At 41.2% G+C, this 21035-nt stretch overlaps 1 protein-coding gene across 1 annotated transcript in view; it reads right to left on the bottom strand.

Annotated features, from left to right (window-relative positions):
- Window positions 1–2737: 2737 nt before the first annotated feature.
- LOC139698342 (dentin sialophosphoprotein-like) overlaps window positions 2738–21035 on the bottom strand; it is a 71209-nt gene continuing 52911 nt past the window's right edge. Inside the window, exon 2 of the mRNA XM_071597251.1 lies at window positions 2738–8721. Within this exon, the coding sequence (XP_071453352.1) occupies window positions 5031–8696 (3666 nt within the window). The 5' untranslated portion in view covers window positions 8697–8721 and the 3' untranslated portion in view covers window positions 2738–5030. The remainder of the gene's footprint in view (window positions 8722–21035) is intronic.

Raw genomic sequence — 21035 nt, 5'->3', positions numbered from 1 at the left:
CTGATTTAATATCCTCATGCCGAGTGAGACAATTTTATTAATACCATATTTAAGCTTCAATTGCTAAGGTATCCTTTGCACTCAAGGGCTGAGTGGGAACATCTTCTCCAATGAGGGAGGCTTCCAACCTAATTGCTGGATTGAATATTAAAATGTGGAGTTCTCTAAACATCCCTCATTAAGGCCAGCAGGTATCCATGCCATTTTTTAAACTAATTCTTTTAAAAAACCACAAATTCATAAGTACCTTTAGTTCAGAAATCTGGCTAAGATGGCCTTGACAGTTATCAGCTTACCTCATTAGTACTTCCCCTAAGGGTTGCAATATAATACCATGTACAATACCCTTCAGACTGAAATGAATTTCTTAAAGATTGGTTGTATTACACAATTGTTTTGTTAAAAAGTATCAATTTGTCTGCAAAAGTGAAAATATTCTACTTTGTCCTCTTTGAGAGGCATTTATATTCTATAAAAAAAATTAGCATTATAAGTAAAAAAATGAATTCATGTATAGAAATTGGCAAAAACTGTGAAAATGAGCAGGGAGGATTAAAAGAAACCATGTACAAAGACAGTCTAGGTAAATGCATATACCAATAGGATTTTTTAAAGGCACATGGGGTGAACACATTTTAACTGTTATTTGGTCCATTTAATTTTCTGTTTTGTAATTTTATTTATATAAAAATAAAAAATTACATTACTGACACACTTAGACAAATTAAAGCAGCAGGCATGCAAATAGATTACCTAGAATACCTAGGATAATGTGAATTTATGTCTCAATTGAAATTTGTCTTTGTGAGAAGCCCAATTTTAGTTGCCATTTCAGAATTATAAGCACCAGGAAAACTATGTGGTTGCTGGGGAATGTAATTAATGTAGAGGATAGGAGGGACTATAAAATAAAAATAAGTGAGGTTATGGATGAGAGAAGTCATTAGGCTATTCCTGATAAAATCATACATGGAGTGTGTTCCTAGGAGACTCTTCCTTGGTGCTGATGACTGACACTAAACCAACCGCTACAGGATTTCCTTGAATGTGGCCTTGCTCCCTGGGTAGGTTACAGCCAGACTACTACCCAAGGTATTATATATTCATTCCATTTATGAACAGAAAATTGTCTCACGGGCTGTTCTATCATAATCTACTAAACAGGCTCTTTGCCTGAAGGAAAAGTTATCTGGTCACCTCTAGTTCTGCCTGGTCAACCAAAACCAAATCATCCAATGTGGCTAAGAAGACCTCACTCCTTCCTGAAGGGTTCGTCAAAAGAAATGATTTAATTTGCCCCCTTGATGATACATTTTTGCGTATTTTCTTTAGCTCCCACATCTACATTATGGTTTTGTTTTTTCTAAGCTCATCACTTTATAGATGTGTGATGGAACTTGTCTTATTTGTGTTCATATAGTAGTGCAAAAGAGCTATAAATCACATTTGTATTTCTGGTCATGAAGTTAGGCAGCAAATGATATTAGTATTTGGTAGACCAGTAATTTCCCATAGCAAATAACCTCTCATCATTAGTGATGTATTGAAGTTTACACCAATCAAGTTTCTGGTATTCTTAAGTTGGCTATCATATGGTGGCTTCCATTTGATAGCTCTACATGATTGAAGTATAAATATCCCATCCCCAAAAGGTAAGTAAGAAGTAATAGATAAATTCCGCTTCCAACATTAAGAGCTAGATGATCTGTAATTTAATAATTATTATATTTTTTGCAGGGTGCAACCATGCTGCCATGGGGAGATTATTCACTGATTAAGAACTTGCACTGGTTTTTGCAAGAATTTATTACATATGTGGGAAAAGCAACATTGGTGAGAAGCAGAGGATTATGCTTGAGTGCTTTCAGTTGAATAGTTCTTCTTTTAATGAACTCTTGCTGCTTTACTATAAATAGGTTTCTAAGTTGGCTTATGTACTTACATGCACCTATGTTTGGGGTATGACTGAGACAAAACCTGGTGGAGGAACCTAGACGATTTCACAGATTTATTTTGAATCCTTTTTTCCCCATCATTAAACAATTTAATATAATCAGCAACCCAATTTTGAAACAATGTTTCAGGGTAAAATAGGCAAATTCGTTCGCAAATTGTTTTAAACTTCGTTCAGTAAGCAGACTCAAAGTGAGGTATTCAATTTGGTAAGCACTACATGATAAAATAATCTCTATATTTTATAAAATATGCATTATAAAATATGCACATTAATGATGTACACATCTATATACGCATATAAAGTTTATATCCAATTTTCATTATGCGTTTCAAATTCTTGACCTGGAGGTCTAGATAGACAAAAATCACATATTAGGTAGGTCAAAGCAATGAAATGTTTCATTCTCTTTATCATCCATTAATTTTACTACAATAATGCCAACGTATAATTGTAGTAAAATTATTGGCTGATTATTTATGGTAAAAACCTGTCTGATAGCAGATCCAATTTTATAACAGCTAAAAGTCAATTAATGAGTCCCCTTAAAGCAATATTAATCATTGCATGCAGAAAACTTGGAGGAAATCAGGCATGATAAGTGACAGAAGAGACTTACTGACATTAGAAGTCACTGCATTAGTGTATTATATGGGTTCAAAAATTTAGATGTAGCTTATAGAAGCGTGTCTCCAGTATGAATTGATCTTATGCCCCATGGACACATTATTATGTAAGTAAAGGCATAGGGATGTAAAAAATAACTTAAGCACTCCAGAAATGTACCTAAAATTATTTCGAACTTTATTTAACAAATTATCAGTCATTAAACAATTTCAGTCATTCCAAAAATCATGCTAAACGCACAAAACACTTAAAACACAAAAATATTTCATATTAAAGTCATAAAAATACATTTACATTGGCAAAAAAATATTTTAACATTATGATATGACTACCGTGTCCAAAACACGTACAATGCCTACCTTCTTCGCCTCCAAACGGTGATGAGGGAATAGGAATAGGATTCCTCTCTTTTATCACTACCAAGAAAAAAAAATATATATATATGTACATCTATGGGTTTTTAGTCCACAACGTTGGGAGCCAAACACTTCACCGAGAAAGGGAAAATCCAATTGCTAATTGAGATGATGGGATAGGGAATGCAGGAGGGCTGCTTCTGCCAACAGCGAACTCAGGAAATTATATTAACACAGTGGTGATGTTGCATGGAAGAGGTGACTATAGCACTCTCCTTTAGGTGGATATCACAGAATTAAAAGGATTGAGATGCTACGTTTTTGGATTACATTATCTCAAATTGGAAATTAATTGAAACAGAACAGTTGCACCACGTGTTGAATCATAAAATGCTTCACTTATAGTTGGTCAAAGTTACTACAAGGAACGGTGGAAATACATTTGCAGAGGCTATCGTAAAAGGAGTGACTACCACAGTTTCTTTAGTTTAGTAATAGACATAATATTTTCGATATAGAATAAGGATTAAATGTTCGATTACCAAATTTGTTTGCTTGAAAAAAATTTACTGTATTCACAAAACCGCGCCCCTATTAAGATAGGCAAATTTGTATTTTAGTTTCCCATAAACCTCAAATCAAACACATCCTGTTATCTACACAGGAATATAAAAATTCATTTTCAAGATCTGCTTTACATCAATGAGGATGGAGAAGAAACCTTATCTGCATATTTATGCATAATTTTTTACTCTACGGAAACCTTGATACGGTAAGCACTTGTAAAAAATAATGCTTATAAAGCAGCCATTTCTATTGATAAAACGATAGAAATTGAAGTTTCAGGATAAAAAACAATATTAAATAATCGCAACTGATTTTCGGTCCTTTGCATTATTATGACAGACGCTTATACCGTTTTTTTTACCATTTTATCGAGGCATGTTGCGCTCTTATGAAAGTGTTTAGGCTATTAAGGAACTCAAATCATATGCTGATAGCTTTTAAAATCCCTCAAAACAGCCTCGTACATGTACCGCAAACTTAAAACATGACAATTTCCCTTTCATTGCTTGGCCCATCTTCCCTCGATTTTATTCAAATTTGAAATATTCGCCTTCAGGGAAGTTTTCGTAAAAAATACGAATTCACATTGTGGAGTGGAAAGAGGAGATTTGCACTCATCTTCATGATGATTCTTTTGAGAACAAGGGTATTGTTCTGATAGCAATTTTCGATATGCTTTTCAAACGTTCATCCTTATACAACTAAGTAAAAAAAATCACACTAATGACACCCAAATTTGTGCAAATGTAAGCATCAAGCATAGGCATAATAATAGCCATTCACTTGGCTTTTTGCTGTAAAAAAAATTTAGAGAGCTGGCAGCTTCTCAAATCAAACCTTTTCCCATTTCAAAGCGATTAAAACTGTCGAGTTTCCAGTGTCATAGAATGAAAACTCGCCTTCACGTGAGCAATGTTTACCATGGTATTGCATTATGATCAGTTTGCCTTCAACGCGCTGAGCGACAGAGTGGATTCTTTACACAAATATTCCGAAGTTCGGTGGATGAATGTCATCTATTAATACTTCGGTCTTGACCGTTTGATTAGCCAACATCCAGACGCGGGAGACTTCGTTTCGCTCGTCTTTTGAGCCAAGAAATACATCAGCAACTAAATTATCAAGGAGTCCGTCCCGAATCTCACAGCACTCTAAAATACCATAACAATTGTTGTTAATCAAGCCGCAACAATAAAAAAACCCAACACTCAAAAATACACATTAGAACATAAATCCACAAAAAACAGCGCAAGGGGAATTGGCGGGGGGTAGTATAGTGCAACACTTAAAACTACTACGTAGAATCCGTATCACGAAAACAAAGGAACCACGTCGATCCACTTTTAATACTCCCGTGTCGAACGATTTCTATCAATCATGCAAAACGGGAATGCATAAAAAAACAAAATATCCTTTGGCGAATCCGTCCACTTTTTCCGGTCGCGAAGACCAACACTTCGAGAACCTCAGACATAGTGAGGACCATTTGTTCGATTTGGCGGAGAATAGCCGCCCCTGCCTTCCGGTCATCGGGAGTTGGAGACCCCGTCGCGGCCCTTGGGGGTCGACGTGATGCCCCTCCCGTTCAGGTACACCGGTGTCATCGGCTTGGGAGTCTCGGTGAACGTCGCCACGACCTTGACCATAGGCGGGGCCTCCTCTACGGGCGGCGGAGGCTCGGCCGATAGGGGCTCAGACTGCGAGGGTGCGACACAGTCCACCTCCGAAGGTTTTTTCTCTTCCTCATGACCCCCATCGTCACCCACCTCCTCGTCCTTCTCCTCCGGTTCCAGGGGGACGCTCTGGTAGTCCCCGTCTCCATAGTAATTGGCTGGCGGGAAGGCCTTATCACCCAGCAGGGACATTTCTACGTCCTTGGCCACGGTCGCCTTCTCCTCGTCCACCCCCGGTCCCCGACCGTTCTTTACCACACCCTTGCCGCTTGTCTTCTTCCCCCGGACGTACACGTAGCCCAGGACGCCGAAGAACACGGCCGCTACCACACCCAGGGCAACCCACGTAATAAGTGTGTCGCTGACTTTGTCGTCTCCGCCGCTACCGTCGTCGCCCTTCTCCGAGGACGCCTCTCCCTGGACCGGGGTCTCCGGGTTTCCTCCCTCCGCGTTTGCCGGGAAGGGTGCTGCACCCAGATCCGCCACTACCTTCATCTTGCGAACAGAAATGCCGGCCTTGCCCTGATTCTCGACAGCGTTCTGGGTCTTCCGGCCTTCCGAGGTGTTCGGCGGGACCTTCTGGGTGGTGGTTGACCCAGGCTTGGCCTCCCCGAGGATACCTTTGTACACGTTACCGGAGATGTTGGCAATGAGGCCTGGGATCATTTTTAAGCCGAAGGGGTCCTCCTCGCTCTCCGTCTTCTTCCTCGGGGTCACCGTCTCGTCCTCGTCCCCGAAGTCCAGGTCGTCGTACTCGGAGCGGAGGTACCATTTGTCCTCGCTATCGGAGACGTCGTCCTCATCCTCCCCCTGTCCTGCCTCCGCAGAGATAACTTCCGTCGCCCCGGCGTCCTCCTCCTCCACCCCGTCCGTATGCGGAGCTTCTTCTTCCTTCTCAGATCCCTCTGAGTGCGGCCCGTGGACGTCCTTCCTGTCCTCCTCCGACTCCGGCCACTCGTCTTCGTCTTTCTCGCCTCCCTCTCCCGGTTGGACACCACTACTCATTCCTGACTCCTCACCCGCTTTTGGCCTGCTTTCGTCTTCCTCTTCCCCGCCGTCGGCGGAGTGTGGAACGTGGACCACCGCGACATCACCTTCCTCCTCGGTGGTGGTCGACTCGGGCTGGGCCTCCCCGTCGATACCTTCGTAAACGTTACTGGAGATGTTGGCGATAGCGCCTTCCCCTTCTTCCGCACCGTTCCCAACCTCGTCGACCCCGGAATATGGCACGCGATGGTCCGCCTCTTCCTCCTCCGACTCCGGCCACTCATCATCGTCATCAGCCTCACTTTCTCCCGGAGGATCGGTTACGCTGCCCTCTTCCGTATCAGCCTCCCCAGAGTGTAGGCCCTCGTCCTCCCCGCCCTCGCCGGAGACTGAACCGTGCACCACCGTTACCTCGTTCTCCTCCGTCGTGTCCTCCTCTCCTGAGTGTGGGCCTTCTTCTGCGCCCTTTTCATCAACCCCCAAGTGTGGCCCGTTATCATCCGTCTCTTCTGTCTCCGATTCTTCCCCCTCCTCGCCTCCTGTTTCCTCTGCTCCCGAGTGGAAGGGCGGGCTTTGGTGCTCCTGGTGCACCACGCGCACCACGGCGGGGACGGGTTCGGTCACCTCCTCCTCCGACTCTGAATCGTCTGTCTCGCCTTCTCCTCCCTCTTCTTCGATGCTTCCGCTGCCCTCGCCCTTAATCCCGACGTCCAGCTGCGATCCCTTAATCCCGCCTTCGCCGCTTCCGTGGTCATCGCCCTCACCTCCGCCGCTTCCTTCCGGCTCCTCTCCCTCTTCTTCACTTTCGGTCGTGATACTTCTCCCCTCTTCCACCCCTAACTCTTCACTTTCACGTTCATCTTCTTTTTCTTCATCATGCTCCCCAATCACCACCCCTCCATCATGTTTCCCAGAATGATCTTCATCACCTTTCCCCTCATGTCCCTCAGCATGTTCTCCATCGTGTTCCTCTCCATCCTCAACACTGTCTTTCCCCTTATCTTCATCGCCATCGCTTAAGTTTACGCCAATCCCTTCCGTTTTCTCTTCTTCCCCGCTTCCCTCTTCATCCTCATCATCCCACTCTTCGCTCTGGTCTTCCAGAGATCCTTCCTTCACGATTCCCTCATCTGGAGGTTCCCCAGACCCTTCTCCTCCTACGCCCATCCCTTCTACCTCCTCGGTCCCCAGTGCCTTGCCTTTCGCCAATGTATTTTGACAGTCCTCCTCACTCCATTCATCCTCTCCACCCTCCTCACCCACCTCTTTGCCCACGCCTTCCTTGCATCTCTTGCCACCCGCCACCATTCCCGTGTCCACAGCAGTTCCGTGGCCCGCCTCCCAACTGGCCTCCTCATCTTCCTCCCAGGATTCGTTCTCCTCCCCGCTCTTGTCCAGCCCCTTGTCGCCTACGTCCTCATCTTCGGCTTTCTCTCCATCATCTTCCTCCGCCTCAGCCGCTTCGTCTTTGTCCCCTTCCCAGTCCTCTCCAACCCCTTCCATTGTTCCACTGCCGGCTTCCTCCCCGCTCTCTTTGGTTTCTTCCGTGTCGTTATGGGCTTGTCCGCTCGAATTTGCAGGCACAATTGCCACCAATTCCGGATCCGAGTCTGCTTCCGTCTCCTGTTCCGTCTCGTGTTCCGGTTCCGAATACGTCCCCTCGCTGACACCAGAGTTCTCCTCGACGTCTTCATAAGAGCTCTCCTCCGTTTCGTGAGACGAGGCCTTTCCGTTGACTTCCGATTTGGACTTCCATTTCTCGGTCGATATTTCGTTCGCGATGGGGTCATCGTCGTCTCCCGCGTCATCTTCGGACTCCTCAGTTTTCACGTTTTCCTCTCCTTCCGCGGATCCTTCGGCCGCTCCCTTGAAGGAAGCGTTGTCTCCCGCCCCATCTTCGTCATGTTTCTCGGTAATGCTCTCCCAAGAGTGTCCCTCGCCTCCCTCTTCTCCGCTTTCATTGGACCAGTTGTAATTCAGCCAATCGTCATCGTCCTCCTCCTTCGCGGTCCCTCCTTCCGCACTTCCCGTCTCCACTGAGGCGTCGTCGTCACCTGCCGTCGCGGAGGCGGCGTCTTCCGTGTCAACTTTTCCCTCTGAGCCCTCAGACGCCTCCTCCTCCTCTCCCTCTTCGGTATTCCCCGCCGACGTCTCTTCCTCACTCCCCTCCGCGGGGTCCTTGGTGTTTGGTGAGTCCTCCGGGGCGACGCTAGTCGCCTCGTCCTCCCCCTCATCGGAACTGTTCCAATAGTCTTCGTCGTACTCTTCATCCGACAGATCCCTGGCCACCCGCCTCAAGGGTCTAGTCCCCATCTCCTCCGGCCGCCTCAACCCCCCGTCAACCTGTTGGCCCCCGACCTCGTTCGGGTGTGCAGGTGTCGTCGGCGGCCCGCCGGCGGCCTTCCTAATGGCGGCCCCTTGTATTTCCGAGGCGTAGAGAAGGAGCAGGAGCAGCCCGTAGGCCGCCGCCATCATATGAAGTCGGAGTCGGTTTGAAGGTGGCGCCGCCAGGTTCTCGGAGCGTAGTGCCATCTTGCCCGGCGAACGGGAACTTACACTGCGAAGAACAAAGGAAAACGTGAGAGGAAATCGGAGAATGGATAGATAGAGAGGATAGGACGTGCTGTCCCCATGGAATGAGGTGGACATTTCGGTAACTTCGAAGGAGAAGCCAACACAAAGTAAGGAGGAAGCATGTACAAATGCGTAAATCCCGTGACAACAATTACTATGGCCACGTACCAAGTGCAACGGAACATCTGAATTTCCAGGACCACCGCGAAAGACACCACTAACTTCACATTGGGGAGCAAAGGACTAGGAAGGATACATTAAGGTACTGATTGCTCTTCCTCATCTCATTTTCTTAAACAGGTACGGCATATTCATTTACCGACCAAACTGGCTTCATATATAGAGATTTTGAAACTTGAGAAGAGTTGAATCCCACGAATGTTATGAGTATTTTTCATTATGGTAAGCATCAATAAGTTCTCGTGGACTTCGTTCTAATGCAGTGTCTTGACAAGGCTTACAGAAACAACTCCCGCAATAATCTAAGTAAGATGCAACTCCGGTCCGATTGCTGGCGTAAATTAGTAATTTTAAAGTAGGAAGACGCTTACATTAATGCCTTTAGCCTTTTAATATTCGCGGTCAGAGGTCGCGAAACACTATCCCAAGTTAAAATACTAGAGCCAGACTTTTACATTTAAATTGGTGGGAAATTCATAAAATTCATCACGACTGCATCGCGCAAAGAATTGCGCTCTGAGAGAGAGCAACTGTCAATGGCAATAATTTGAACTGGAAGTATCTCTTTCATTCAAAGAGATTAATCCTTTTCTTTACAATGAAACATTTTAAGATGTAAGTAACCACCGAAAAGAGAATGTAGGAGAAAATTGAACATTGGTCCAAATCCGAGAAAAATTAAAAGAATAAATTGTTCAAAAGTATTTCACGAAACCTGGTCATTAATTTTATCTGCCATTTTCATAAATCTAAAGGCAATTTTATTCTTCGTTATTCTTACCTCAATTATTTATTCTATACACGCACTGTTAGAGTTTAGCTGAGAGCATGGGCAGAGACGCAGACCGTGTTGTGTTGCAATATAGCTATGCTGCTAGTAACAGTATCAGCTAACTTAAAGTGTCTTTATGTTCCACTTATTTTTATGGTAACTAAATTTTTGCTACTAAAATTATTGAATGATTTGCCGCATTAATGTTTTTAAAATCATAATGTAATTACAATTTTTCCGCGGTTAACCTAACTGATAGAATAAGACATGGTAATTGAACTAAAAATAATATGACGTGCGCTGTTTCAAATGTTTTTTTCTGTGTAGTCGTTGAAAGTTGCGATAATTCACTTCAAAACAAGCCAGGAATGATCTGAGCAGACGGACGGTGTGATTCAGCGCATTCAGGGGAGAAGCTAAGGAGGGGAAAAGCGGGTGTTGGGGGGAAGGAAATATTGACCTTGAAGAAAGTGGTCAGCGCCTCAGATTCCACGGTATTTATAACTGAGTACCTTTTGTAAGTGTGCAAGGAATTCCCTTGCTTCCACTTTTTCACTTCTCAATTGGCAGAACAGAGGCCAATTTCTCGGTGGATTGCGTATGACCTTATTTAAATAATATTAGAGGACCATTGATCACCGATTGATGACAGTCAAAATATCAACTTTCCTCCACAACTTCCAATTCATTCAGCCCTAACCTGGCCATGCGAATTACGATTTTATTCTTGTACCTACCGAATATTTTTTACATTCATTTCAGCCTTCAGTTAGCTTACCGCCTCCTCTATACAACTCAGGGAACGTTTTAGCCTGGTGATTTCACAAAATGGATCTTTCATCATGTATGAGTCCGGAGATAATGACACAAAATGTAACATCATCTCCAAACTAACCCGTTTCCGTGATATCAGATAGTGTCCACTCGTTTATTCTTAACAAACATTGATTCACACGCCATTCTTGAACTGTAGATACCTTTTTGTATATCCTTATGGTGAGAGTAAACGCCACTAAAATAGAGTGCTTGCTCTGCTCAGCAGACTTAGATAATTTAAACTTAACTCAGTTCATGATCCATTTTTGTGAATTGCTGCGGGAACTTTTATTCTTCATGTATTAATTAAAACTTAAAACTTTTAAAATTAAGTTTGAAGTTTATTTTAAATTAGTTTAAAAGAATGACTTCCTTTAACTAACAGTCGAAAGAAATTTATTATTTTACGAAAAAGAATTTTAAGCCGTTAGCTTACTAGTTTTGTTTCGATATTTTGAAACCATGCATTACTAAGTGTTTGGACTATTCTAATAATCAGCTTATTCACGCGTTGCTAATTTCAAGTTTCTTTTTGAAAAACTGAATTCCTTCATGGCAGCAATGCTTCCTAGTATCTAAACCATAAACACAGTAATCAACCTGAAGGTCGGCTTGGTAGGTGATGGAAGAGTTCACCCAGCACTAAGCTCGACGGCGTGTGAAATTCACACATTAGTGTAGGGGGGTCAATTCCTTTCCCTATGCCGGTTATGGTTTCCCAGGAAGATCTGGTACCCGAAAAATCACATAGCTTGGGTGGAGCTGTATGTACCCAGAGTGGCTTGCCCGGAAATCGAACCCAGGCCCACCGATCAGTAGTCCAACGCCCTACCCCCTGGACTACCGCGACCCACTCCTTGAATCTATTAAAAAAATTAACAATAGAATAAAATGCCTGTTTTATAAATAAAGTTGTCTAGCCATTACTACTGGAATGTGAAAAATAATAAAAATAGCTGTCACAGTACTCTAGTTTAGCAAATTATCCAGTTTTTCATGCATTGTTATATTATCCTAGTTATATTTAAATCATTGCAATAAAGCATATTTGCCTGCAACATTACCACGTCAAGTTAGAATTTAAAATGTATCTTATCAACGCGTTGAGTGAAATGTTAATGAAAATTTGAACGTTTTTCAATTAATTTTTACCATAATTTATTCAAAGTTAACATTTGAAATACGGATGGATAATAGTATATTATGTAGGATAGTACATACAATAGTATATATAGGAGGGTATACCATGATTCGACGACTGAAGCTCTAACTTCCGCTTATCAAGTGGCGAACGGTTTTATAGCAGTTCCTGTAGTATCATCTTGGAGGGAAACGCGTCGAATAAAAATTTACTGAAATTAAAACTGTGTAGGAAAGAGCTATGACCAAAATAGGATAAACAGTTTTATGAATATTCATTAAAGGAATAATTACAAATTATTATTCCTTTTCCGAGGAATGGATGTCTATGCTTTTTTTGGCATAGGGTCAAAAGAAGAGAATCCGAGAGAATTGCAATTTTTCCTATACCGATCCCAGAAAGAATCTCATCCCAGATCTCGGTCTTGTGATCCTGTGATCCAGAAATTAATTAATGAAAGATTGACTGAAGGTCAATCTTAGCACAGGTTTGCAAACTGTATTGTTATAACTCTTGGGGATAAAAATACAATATTTCCATTGGAATGCAAGAGAAATTTTGTTAAGAGGCCGAAAATACCAATCAGCCTTTCGCTAGTTTCGACAAAATTGCAATACTGCAGAATAGCTATAATAAATTTAAATAGCCCGTTATATTAGCATGATGAGAAATGGGTTATCTTAGGCGCGAAAAAACGGACGCATTAAAATTGTCAAATTTTCTCTGTAATCAATGAAGTTAAAAGCTAAGTATTATACGGTACTTCACAGTTGTATAGATTTGTTTTTTCATTCAAGGTATCCTTCCTATTCAAGATAGGTTTTTATTAACCATTCCAATCTGGACTATTTGAACTGTTAACAAGTGTCACCTTCGAGAATTTCCTTTTGTTTGTCCAAAATTTATTCCATTCTTCCTTCCTTCGTATCTTTAACCTCTCCTCATGCTGTCCAAAAAGCCTTCTCACTTCCTTCGTCTACACCGTTTATACAACATTCTCCCTTCAAACATGGCCTTTAACATCCCCACTACCTTTCAATATTTCCTCCGCCCATTTTCTTTGGATTTCTGATTTTTTCGTTCAGGGATGAAATGTTTAAAAATAGAAAACACAATAAAAGGACTCTTTACTGGGGATTTGCTTAACGTTTCAGCGATCATGTCACCTTCCTCCGACAGAGACTTCTCTCCGTATATATATATTAAACCGATTAAACCGTATATATATATATATATATTAAACCGTCGTCATCAGATATGCATATATATATATATATATATATATATATATATATATATATATATATATATGCATATCTGATGACGACGGTCGAGCCGTCGAAACGTCAAAACTACATATCTGAGTGTCCTTTCTTTGTGTTTCTATTTTTAAAAAAATCTACATCTGTGTTTTCTATATTTGTGCGTCGCCGAAGAGCGTTCCATTTCGAAGAAATTTATATATATGTATATATATATATATATATATATATATATATATATATATATATATATATATATATATATATATATATATATATACACATATTCATTAATATTCACACACACACATATTCTATATATAATCAAAGTTAATACATATACTTGTGAAGAGAGCGTCTATTCTCGATTCAAATACCCAAAAGAGCAATTATAATTATGGTTCTTTGTGAAAAGCACAATCGGCAGAGTAATGGACATTATACCAGCAACCTGATTCGTCCGAGTTATTGGACAAATGTGAACATCAAATGGACATCCTATAATCATGCTCGGATCCTCATATTCCTTACCATCTTGTTACACGCATCCAAGTAAATGAAGAGAAAACGGGAAGATTTTAAGGAAAATTTACCTAACGCTGACAATAATCCCTGAGTGGAATTTAATTGTCCTAGTCCATTGCAAATATATTTGAGTGCTACTTCGAAGTATTTCGATAAATCATATGGATTTTTTCTTGATAAAGGAAAATGAGTAGTTTTCATACTGAATTATTTAGGCGGCAATGGTTTTGGCACTGTATGTCGTTACCAACTATAGAACGTGGAACTATAAAGCGTGGAAATTCGCCGAGTAATTTTTATTCATCGCATTGAAGGTGAAACATGCTCGCAAATAATTCCCGGTGCTATTTCTCATGTAAGAACTTAGCCTGTCGAGTTCTTAGTCCTCAACATTAGACTTCCTGGAACGCACGAAATGGCAATTCAAGCCTTTCAATTTTACACTTTTTTTCTCTACATTTGATTGTTCTCAAGTTCACCCTTCCCGTCTTATCATGCATCACCCTTTCAGCCCATTTCTGACAATTTTTTCCTACACTCATATTTGGAATTTTTTTTTCCTTTGAATCCCCGTACGTGCTAACTTAACTTCCCATGTTAGTGTTGCATGTATTCCAGACGACCGTCATAATGCAACATCAAGCATCTACACCATTCCTTTTGTTTATGTATACAATTTTTTCTGCCGGACGCTCCTGGTGACACACATAGCCTTCGTATCTCCATGAGCCTTCGCTTCTTGTCAGGCTCACCTGCGGTCCAACATAGAAGTTTAAAAGACATCCATCCATCCCTGCGACTGACCTCCCAAGAGCTTTGGATCAGAAGCCCGACTAGTTCATCCGTATGACCAACCTGACCGGATTCGACATTGATTTAGTTTCTCAATGAGATAAGTTCTTTTCACATCTTGTGGAGGCACTGTGATGCTGCCTTCCTCATTTCAACCCATCCATTCGATGAAGTTCTTCGGAAAGAATTCGCATATGCGTATATCTGGGCGTTTTCCATCTATCTAACTGGTCGTCGCATCGAAAAGCCTCTCCACCACTTCCTGCCCATTAATTTTTTCTCCTCTTTCTTGTCTCAATCCTCTCCTTTCGCTTCGATTCCATTCTTTAACATACCTGCCCTCCTATTTTCGACCTCCCTCTTTGTCTTCTTCCCTGTGCTCTCATCTGTAACATCTCCATTAACATGACGCCCTCTGGTCTTCTCTTTACGGCGCTGTATTATTTCTATCACGACTCCTCAATTCTATCTCGCATAGTTTCTTCACCTAGTCTTCTTCTATTTCCCATTCCTAAATCGATCACCATGAGTCTTGCCAAACATGTTCCTCATAAATCTCATCTCCGCAACTTGTACCGATCAATACTTCTTCTTTTTCGTTGTATAAGTCACCTGATAATGCGTTCAAATAAAAACGACGGATCTTCTTTTTCACAAAGTAACTATTTTCTAATTATAATTAACGATTTTACGCATTACCGAGAGAAATGACAAAATCTCATCGCCGTTTACTCAAATACGTATATCCTTGGCAAAATAACGTCGTTTCCTTTCGCCTCTTCCTGGATATCCAGGACCTCGTTGGGGGCCAAGTGAATCAAGTTCTAATAGAGAAGAACGGGCGCAAAAGCGAGTTGTCAGAGGGCAAAGAACTTAACTTAGAGTGGCGAAGAGTGGTCACAATCATGGGTAGATAATCTTGATATCGCTAAACTTTATGATGATCACACAGTTTCATAATCTTTCTTCTTTGGACCTCCGGAGCAGGATAAGCATTAAAATTATAAAAAAACTTCTCGAATATTCGCAACGCTTGGGAAAAATCTTGAATCAAAAAATTACCTTCGAATTACAGATATCGGCAGTTTAAGTAGGAAACAATTACGATTATTATTTCAGTCTCGTGTTCCTGCAACACCTTGCTGCCCACTACGCAGCACAGTGGTTCAGAATGCCGAAATATCAAGCAAATCATTATGGCTTTGCAATTATTCCAATTAGGAGTTATCGTGTTCTGTATTCGCATCCCGGCGACGAGGTCAATTGGAGAATATCAAAAGAGCATGTCAGAAAGGACCTCATGGCGAGGAGTTACAAGGACTTGACGTTGATTCACTGGGAAAGATGATGGGTGGGAGGAGACTCACGTTGCTCCCAATAGGCGGGCCAAAATTGGCTCTAAGGCCCAAGGGCTAAAGGCTATATACCTTTTATTTTAGGGCCCTACAGGGCTCTAAAATGAACGATTCCTGAATAATTGAGGCGATTTGGAAAAAAATTATGATATTCAAGAAATAAGAATTGAATGCGTGCATATTATGCATAATTATACGTATGTACTTATGTATTGTTTATGATACATATATATATATATATATATATATATATATATATATATATATATATATATATATATATATGTGTGTGTGTGTGTGTGTGTGTGTGTGTGTGTGTGTGTAATATGTGTGTGTTGGGGGGTCGCGGTAGTCCAGGGGTAGAACGTTGGACTGCTGACCGGAGCCCGGGTTCGATTCCCTGGGAAGCCTCTTGGGGCACCCTTAGCTCCACCCAAGCTACGTATATGTGATTTTTCGGGTACCATATTTTTCTGGGATACCATACACAGGAATATGAACCGGCTCCCCTACCATAATGTGCGAATTTCACACGCTATTGGACTCAGTACTAGGTGAACTCTACCATCATCTACTAAACGGACCTTTTTGTTGATTACTATGTTAATGGTTTAAAAATATATAAATACATATATATACATATATAATCTATGTTTTATTATGTGTTTCTATGTTTTAAAAATCTAATCTGTGTTTATATATATATATATATATATATATATATATATATATATATATATATATATATATATATATATATAAACACACTCACACACACGCACGTATGTTCATGCTCGCATTATTTATTCTCCATTGTTTGAAACATTGTATTGATTTATATTTTCTGCTTGAATTGCTCATAAGAATACATATTTGTGAGGTTGAATTCTTACGTAGTATATACGAATAATAAAAATAGCACTCGCACTCTTTGGCGTCTGACCTTATTTCGTTCAAATCCTCCTTCCTCTCGGTCTTGAAAATTCTAAAGATATTGATCTCCCTGGAAATGACGAGCTCAAGAGGCACATGCAGCGTTGCAGATGCGATCTAAGTTCACACTGACCTTTTACTGGAACTTTCAATGTCACCTTACGGAAATATTTCGGATAAATTTCATTAGACTTAAGGGGGAACACGTCATCGCGCATGTATCATGATGTGAGAAAGAAATTCGAAGCAACGTATTAAAAACACCGTTTGAAATTGGGCTCCAGTCTAAAATTTCAAGGTATATAGTATAGCCTACCGTTTATACCGACCATAAATGTTCACTAAAAATAATATCATTTTACCCTCCTGCTTTAAATATCAGAAGGACGTATTTTGGGAAAATTTTAAAAAACTCACGCTTACTCAACCACGATGCCGATTGAGGGTCGTCAGTGGGGGTGACAGACCCATGCATGGAACTTAGGGATTGGTGTTCGGTTACAAAATGTGTCGAAGGGTCACACTCCGTAACAAGGCCGCTCCATTTCCTCATTTCCCACAGGAGACCACCTTAACCTAATGCGATGTGATACGATGGGGAGGGGCAACTGACTCCAAATGGTTTCTTTTTTCGACCGCCGGCCTTCCACTGTTAGCGAATAACATTCCCTTCGGAAGGAGTATGTCATCTTTAATTGCCTGCTTGAAAACTTTATCACATTGGTGTAACATCGAATTTTATTTTTTCATTTAAATACAAGACGAATTCTTATTAATTTTCACTCCGTGTAATGGGTGAACTGCGAAAGAGGAGGGGATGGATCTCGGGAACTGCTTCCATAAATGTAGAGTAAGGAAGAAAAAAAGATAGTACACCGATGGTTTTGGATTTTACGGGAGGCATACACACTCCTTAAAGCAAGCGAAGCAATTGGTGAATTAATTGCTGTGCCTGAATACTAAGATTTTTGAACTTATATTTCTATTAATGCACGATAATTAATTTTCCATAAAACTGATATTATTGCATGTTAATTTTAAGGAAATAGATGATTCTCCCCGTTACGTCAACTATTTAATTGCCAGATATTCTCCCTACTCAGCCAAACGAACTTATACTGCTCACATTTCTGTCCTCAACAGAAGACATAATCGAAATGAATAAGTTTTAAAATTAATGGTGGCATGAGCATGCATTGAGCATGTATATGAGCAGTCGTACATGTTTTTATGCCTATGCAAATATGAAGGTCTTATTTATGCAAAAGTAGGAACTTACAGCTTAAAGCCCAGTGCCTTTACACCCCGTGCCACAGGTCCTTGCAGAGTATTGTGTAGATGCATATGGCATTCAAAGGTCTTTGTTGGACTCATATCAATACCTCAGATTCAGTCCTCGAAAAATTGCTCTAAGATGCAGGTATTTTTCATCCTTTCTCCGCCAACATCTACACGAAAAAAACCACGTGAGGGGCTGTGGCGGGGGGTATAGGGGCCCCAGCAATTCATGCACAAATATGAGTCCGTTCAAACATATTCTTACACTTAAGCGTTCGATTTTTGATACAATATAAATTCATTCGGGTTCGATTCCCGGGCGAGGCACTCAGGGCACCTGCAGCTCCACCCAAGCTAAAGTGATTTTTCGGGTACCAGGTCTTCCTGGGAAACCATAACCGGCACAGGGAAAGGAACTGGCCCCCCTACCCTGATGTGTGAATTTCACACGCCGTATAGGGCTTAGTACTGGGTGAACTCTACCATCAATTACCAAGCCGACCTTCGGGTTGATTACTGTGTTTATGGTTTTTTTATGAATTCATTAAAGGGTGAATTTCAAATAAAATATTGAGTTTCTCTATGTAGTATAATTTCATCATATTTTTCCCGGGTTGATATCTGAGAATGATTTTATTCGGGTGGACTTCTGAGGGAGGGCTGACGATATTGACAGATCGGTGCCAGGAGCAAAATGGAATCTGCAAAAGTCTTCAACCCGAGAGACTGCTAGATATGTGAGGGTTAGCCACACCTTGCATAAGCCTCCCGGCGTGAGGAATTCACACAGGCTAGGGGAGGATGGGAGCTCGTCCTTTATCCTCGTGTCGCCTGCGGTTTTCTAGAAAGTTCTGACACCCATAAAATCACACATCTCGAGTTCCGGACGGGAATGACCAAAGGTCTTGGTATTGATCCTGCAGTCATCCTTCAGTCGCCGAACGTTTAACTTAATTTAATGCAGAACTTATTTCTAATAATGGGCCGCACAACAAATACGTTCTTAGCATTCGTGCTAGGAAAATTATAGGTGAAAATTACATCGCGAATTTAAGTTGTTCTATTACATCAAGCACACTACTACAAAGTGTTGGAAACAAATATCTTCATTAAATTTGACAAAAAAATTATATGCCCTATTTATTTTATGCAAAAAATGTTTTTGAAATTTCAAATACCATACATACATTCTTCGGTGATACACAAACTTTGTCTGTCAACAGGTCGTACAACTCACTCTCTTAGCTTCCGGGCCGAATTTTAAAACACTGAAGCAGATGTAGAAGTTAGTTTGATCGTTTATTAAAATTGTTTTATTGTATTAGTGGGTACACGAAGTAACCTCGTAATTGTTAAAAAATGAATTTTTATTGAATTTAATAACCAAACAAATTGTTTTATCATTTTCGACCAATAATGCTAAATTACAAATATCGTTAAATTAAAAAAAATAGCACCGCTGTACCGGGACCGCGTAAAAGGAGTAGCAGGTCGTGGTTTATACGCCACCATTCACCCTCATAGAACACCACGCAGTCTCAAATAATACATACATCGGGATGAATAGGAACTTGATAATTCTACATTTTCCCCTCGTCGGGGTCATTGTTAGAAGAGAATGAATGACTGATTTTCGTTCAACTCATCACCCCTGCACGAAAACTTCTTCACCCCCTCCCAACCATTCACTAAAGGAAGGCCCTGAAACGCGGGGCTTGGCGCGGTCTTTCGTTTTATTTTTTTTCCTTCCTATTTTCCGTGGGCGAGGCTAGCGGGTGTGACTTGGTGCGTGTCGGGCGGCCCGAGGGCGAGCGCTTTGTGTGGGTATAGATAGTGTTTCTTCACCACGTTGGCTGGCTGCGGTCGCCCGGGCCCCGATGGTTGAGGCCGTTCTGACGACCATGCGTGCGGGTCTTCTGGATGTCGCCGTGAACGGCGATCGTCCAGAGGAGGGTGACCGAACTTACTGCGGACTCTTCAGCGACAGGAATAAGTCGATGGGATTGATGGTGGGGGGCCGCTATGAAAGTCGTGGGCGCAAGTGAATAAGCGAGGACAGAAACAATGCGACGGTGCACCGTGTGCTCGGGCAATGAGACGTGGGAAAGAATGAGGCCAAAGTCATGGAACCCAGAGATGGGATGCTTATTTTTAAAGTTTTTTTTATATGTAAAATATCGTATTTTTTAATCGTAATTGTTAGTAAAAATTAGGACTCGACTGAAATCTACATGAAAAGCCATGTTTTTTTCTCGTGTACGTCTTCGGAGAAATCTTGGGACACTGGCATTTTAAATTTTTACTAGCAGCAGTAGTAGTCTACCGTTTAAGGAAGGGTTTGTATGGACACAGACAGAACACGCCAACATTTCTCAGTCTCTCCTAACCAGACTCCAACTGATACTGCAAATTATAAAAAGCTGTAAAGCAAGAGGAAAGGGTCAAAGTCTTTGCGTTTTAACCGGAAAGATTGTTGTCAACTAATTTCGCTACACTGTAACATCAAAGAATCTACTTTATAATTTTCTTTCAAATACACCACTGTCATATGCCTGATTTATTGCGTAACGCTTAAATATTCATAACTCTGAACAGCCACACTATTTGTCATTGGTGTTTCTTTATTGGCAGCCACAGCTCCATACGATGGTTATGAAGTTTTAGAAGAGTTAGATGTGTAAATTGAAAGTCGAATGGAAGTCATCCGATTAATTCCAAAAGATTTATGAGATATACATGTTATGACATTTGGTGGTGTTTGGTGTAAATAGGTGGAAAGGTTGATGTTGAAACACTTTTTTCCCGCGTCGACGACACAAGATTCGCTCTACAGAGTTATCATTTTGTAATAAATACATACACGGAAGCATAATAAGTCAAAAACGCGCTCGTTCAAAATGAAAATCTTATGCGAGTGTTTCATATTAATTGATATTTCTAAATCGGTCGATTAGAAAAAGTCGACCGGAGGAGGCTTTGTTCAAGGTCAAATATTAGGTCGGGCTAATCAGCACATTAAGCCATCCCAGATGATCTGGTGTTAGACCTGATTGCCCCGGGATCGAACCCCACTAAGTACCTTTTATATCTACGTAAATTTCTTCAAAGAAATAATGTTGAAGTAACGTGAGAAAATATAGAATATCACATTTAGTGGCCACGCGAAGCTCTCATATATAACTCTTATAATATGCTTAATATTCCTTGAAATTGTAACAAAATGAGGCTAAGAAGAGAGGGTAA

This window comes from Hetaerina americana, unplaced genomic scaffold (assembly GCF_022747635.1).
Source record: "Hetaerina americana unplaced genomic scaffold, ioHetAmer1.1.p SCAF_83, whole genome shotgun sequence".
Classification (NCBI taxonomy): domain Eukaryota; kingdom Metazoa; phylum Arthropoda; class Insecta; order Odonata; family Calopterygidae; genus Hetaerina; species Hetaerina americana.
Note: the sequence above shows the minus strand (reverse complement) of the source record. Positions and strands in the feature narration are given on the sequence as shown.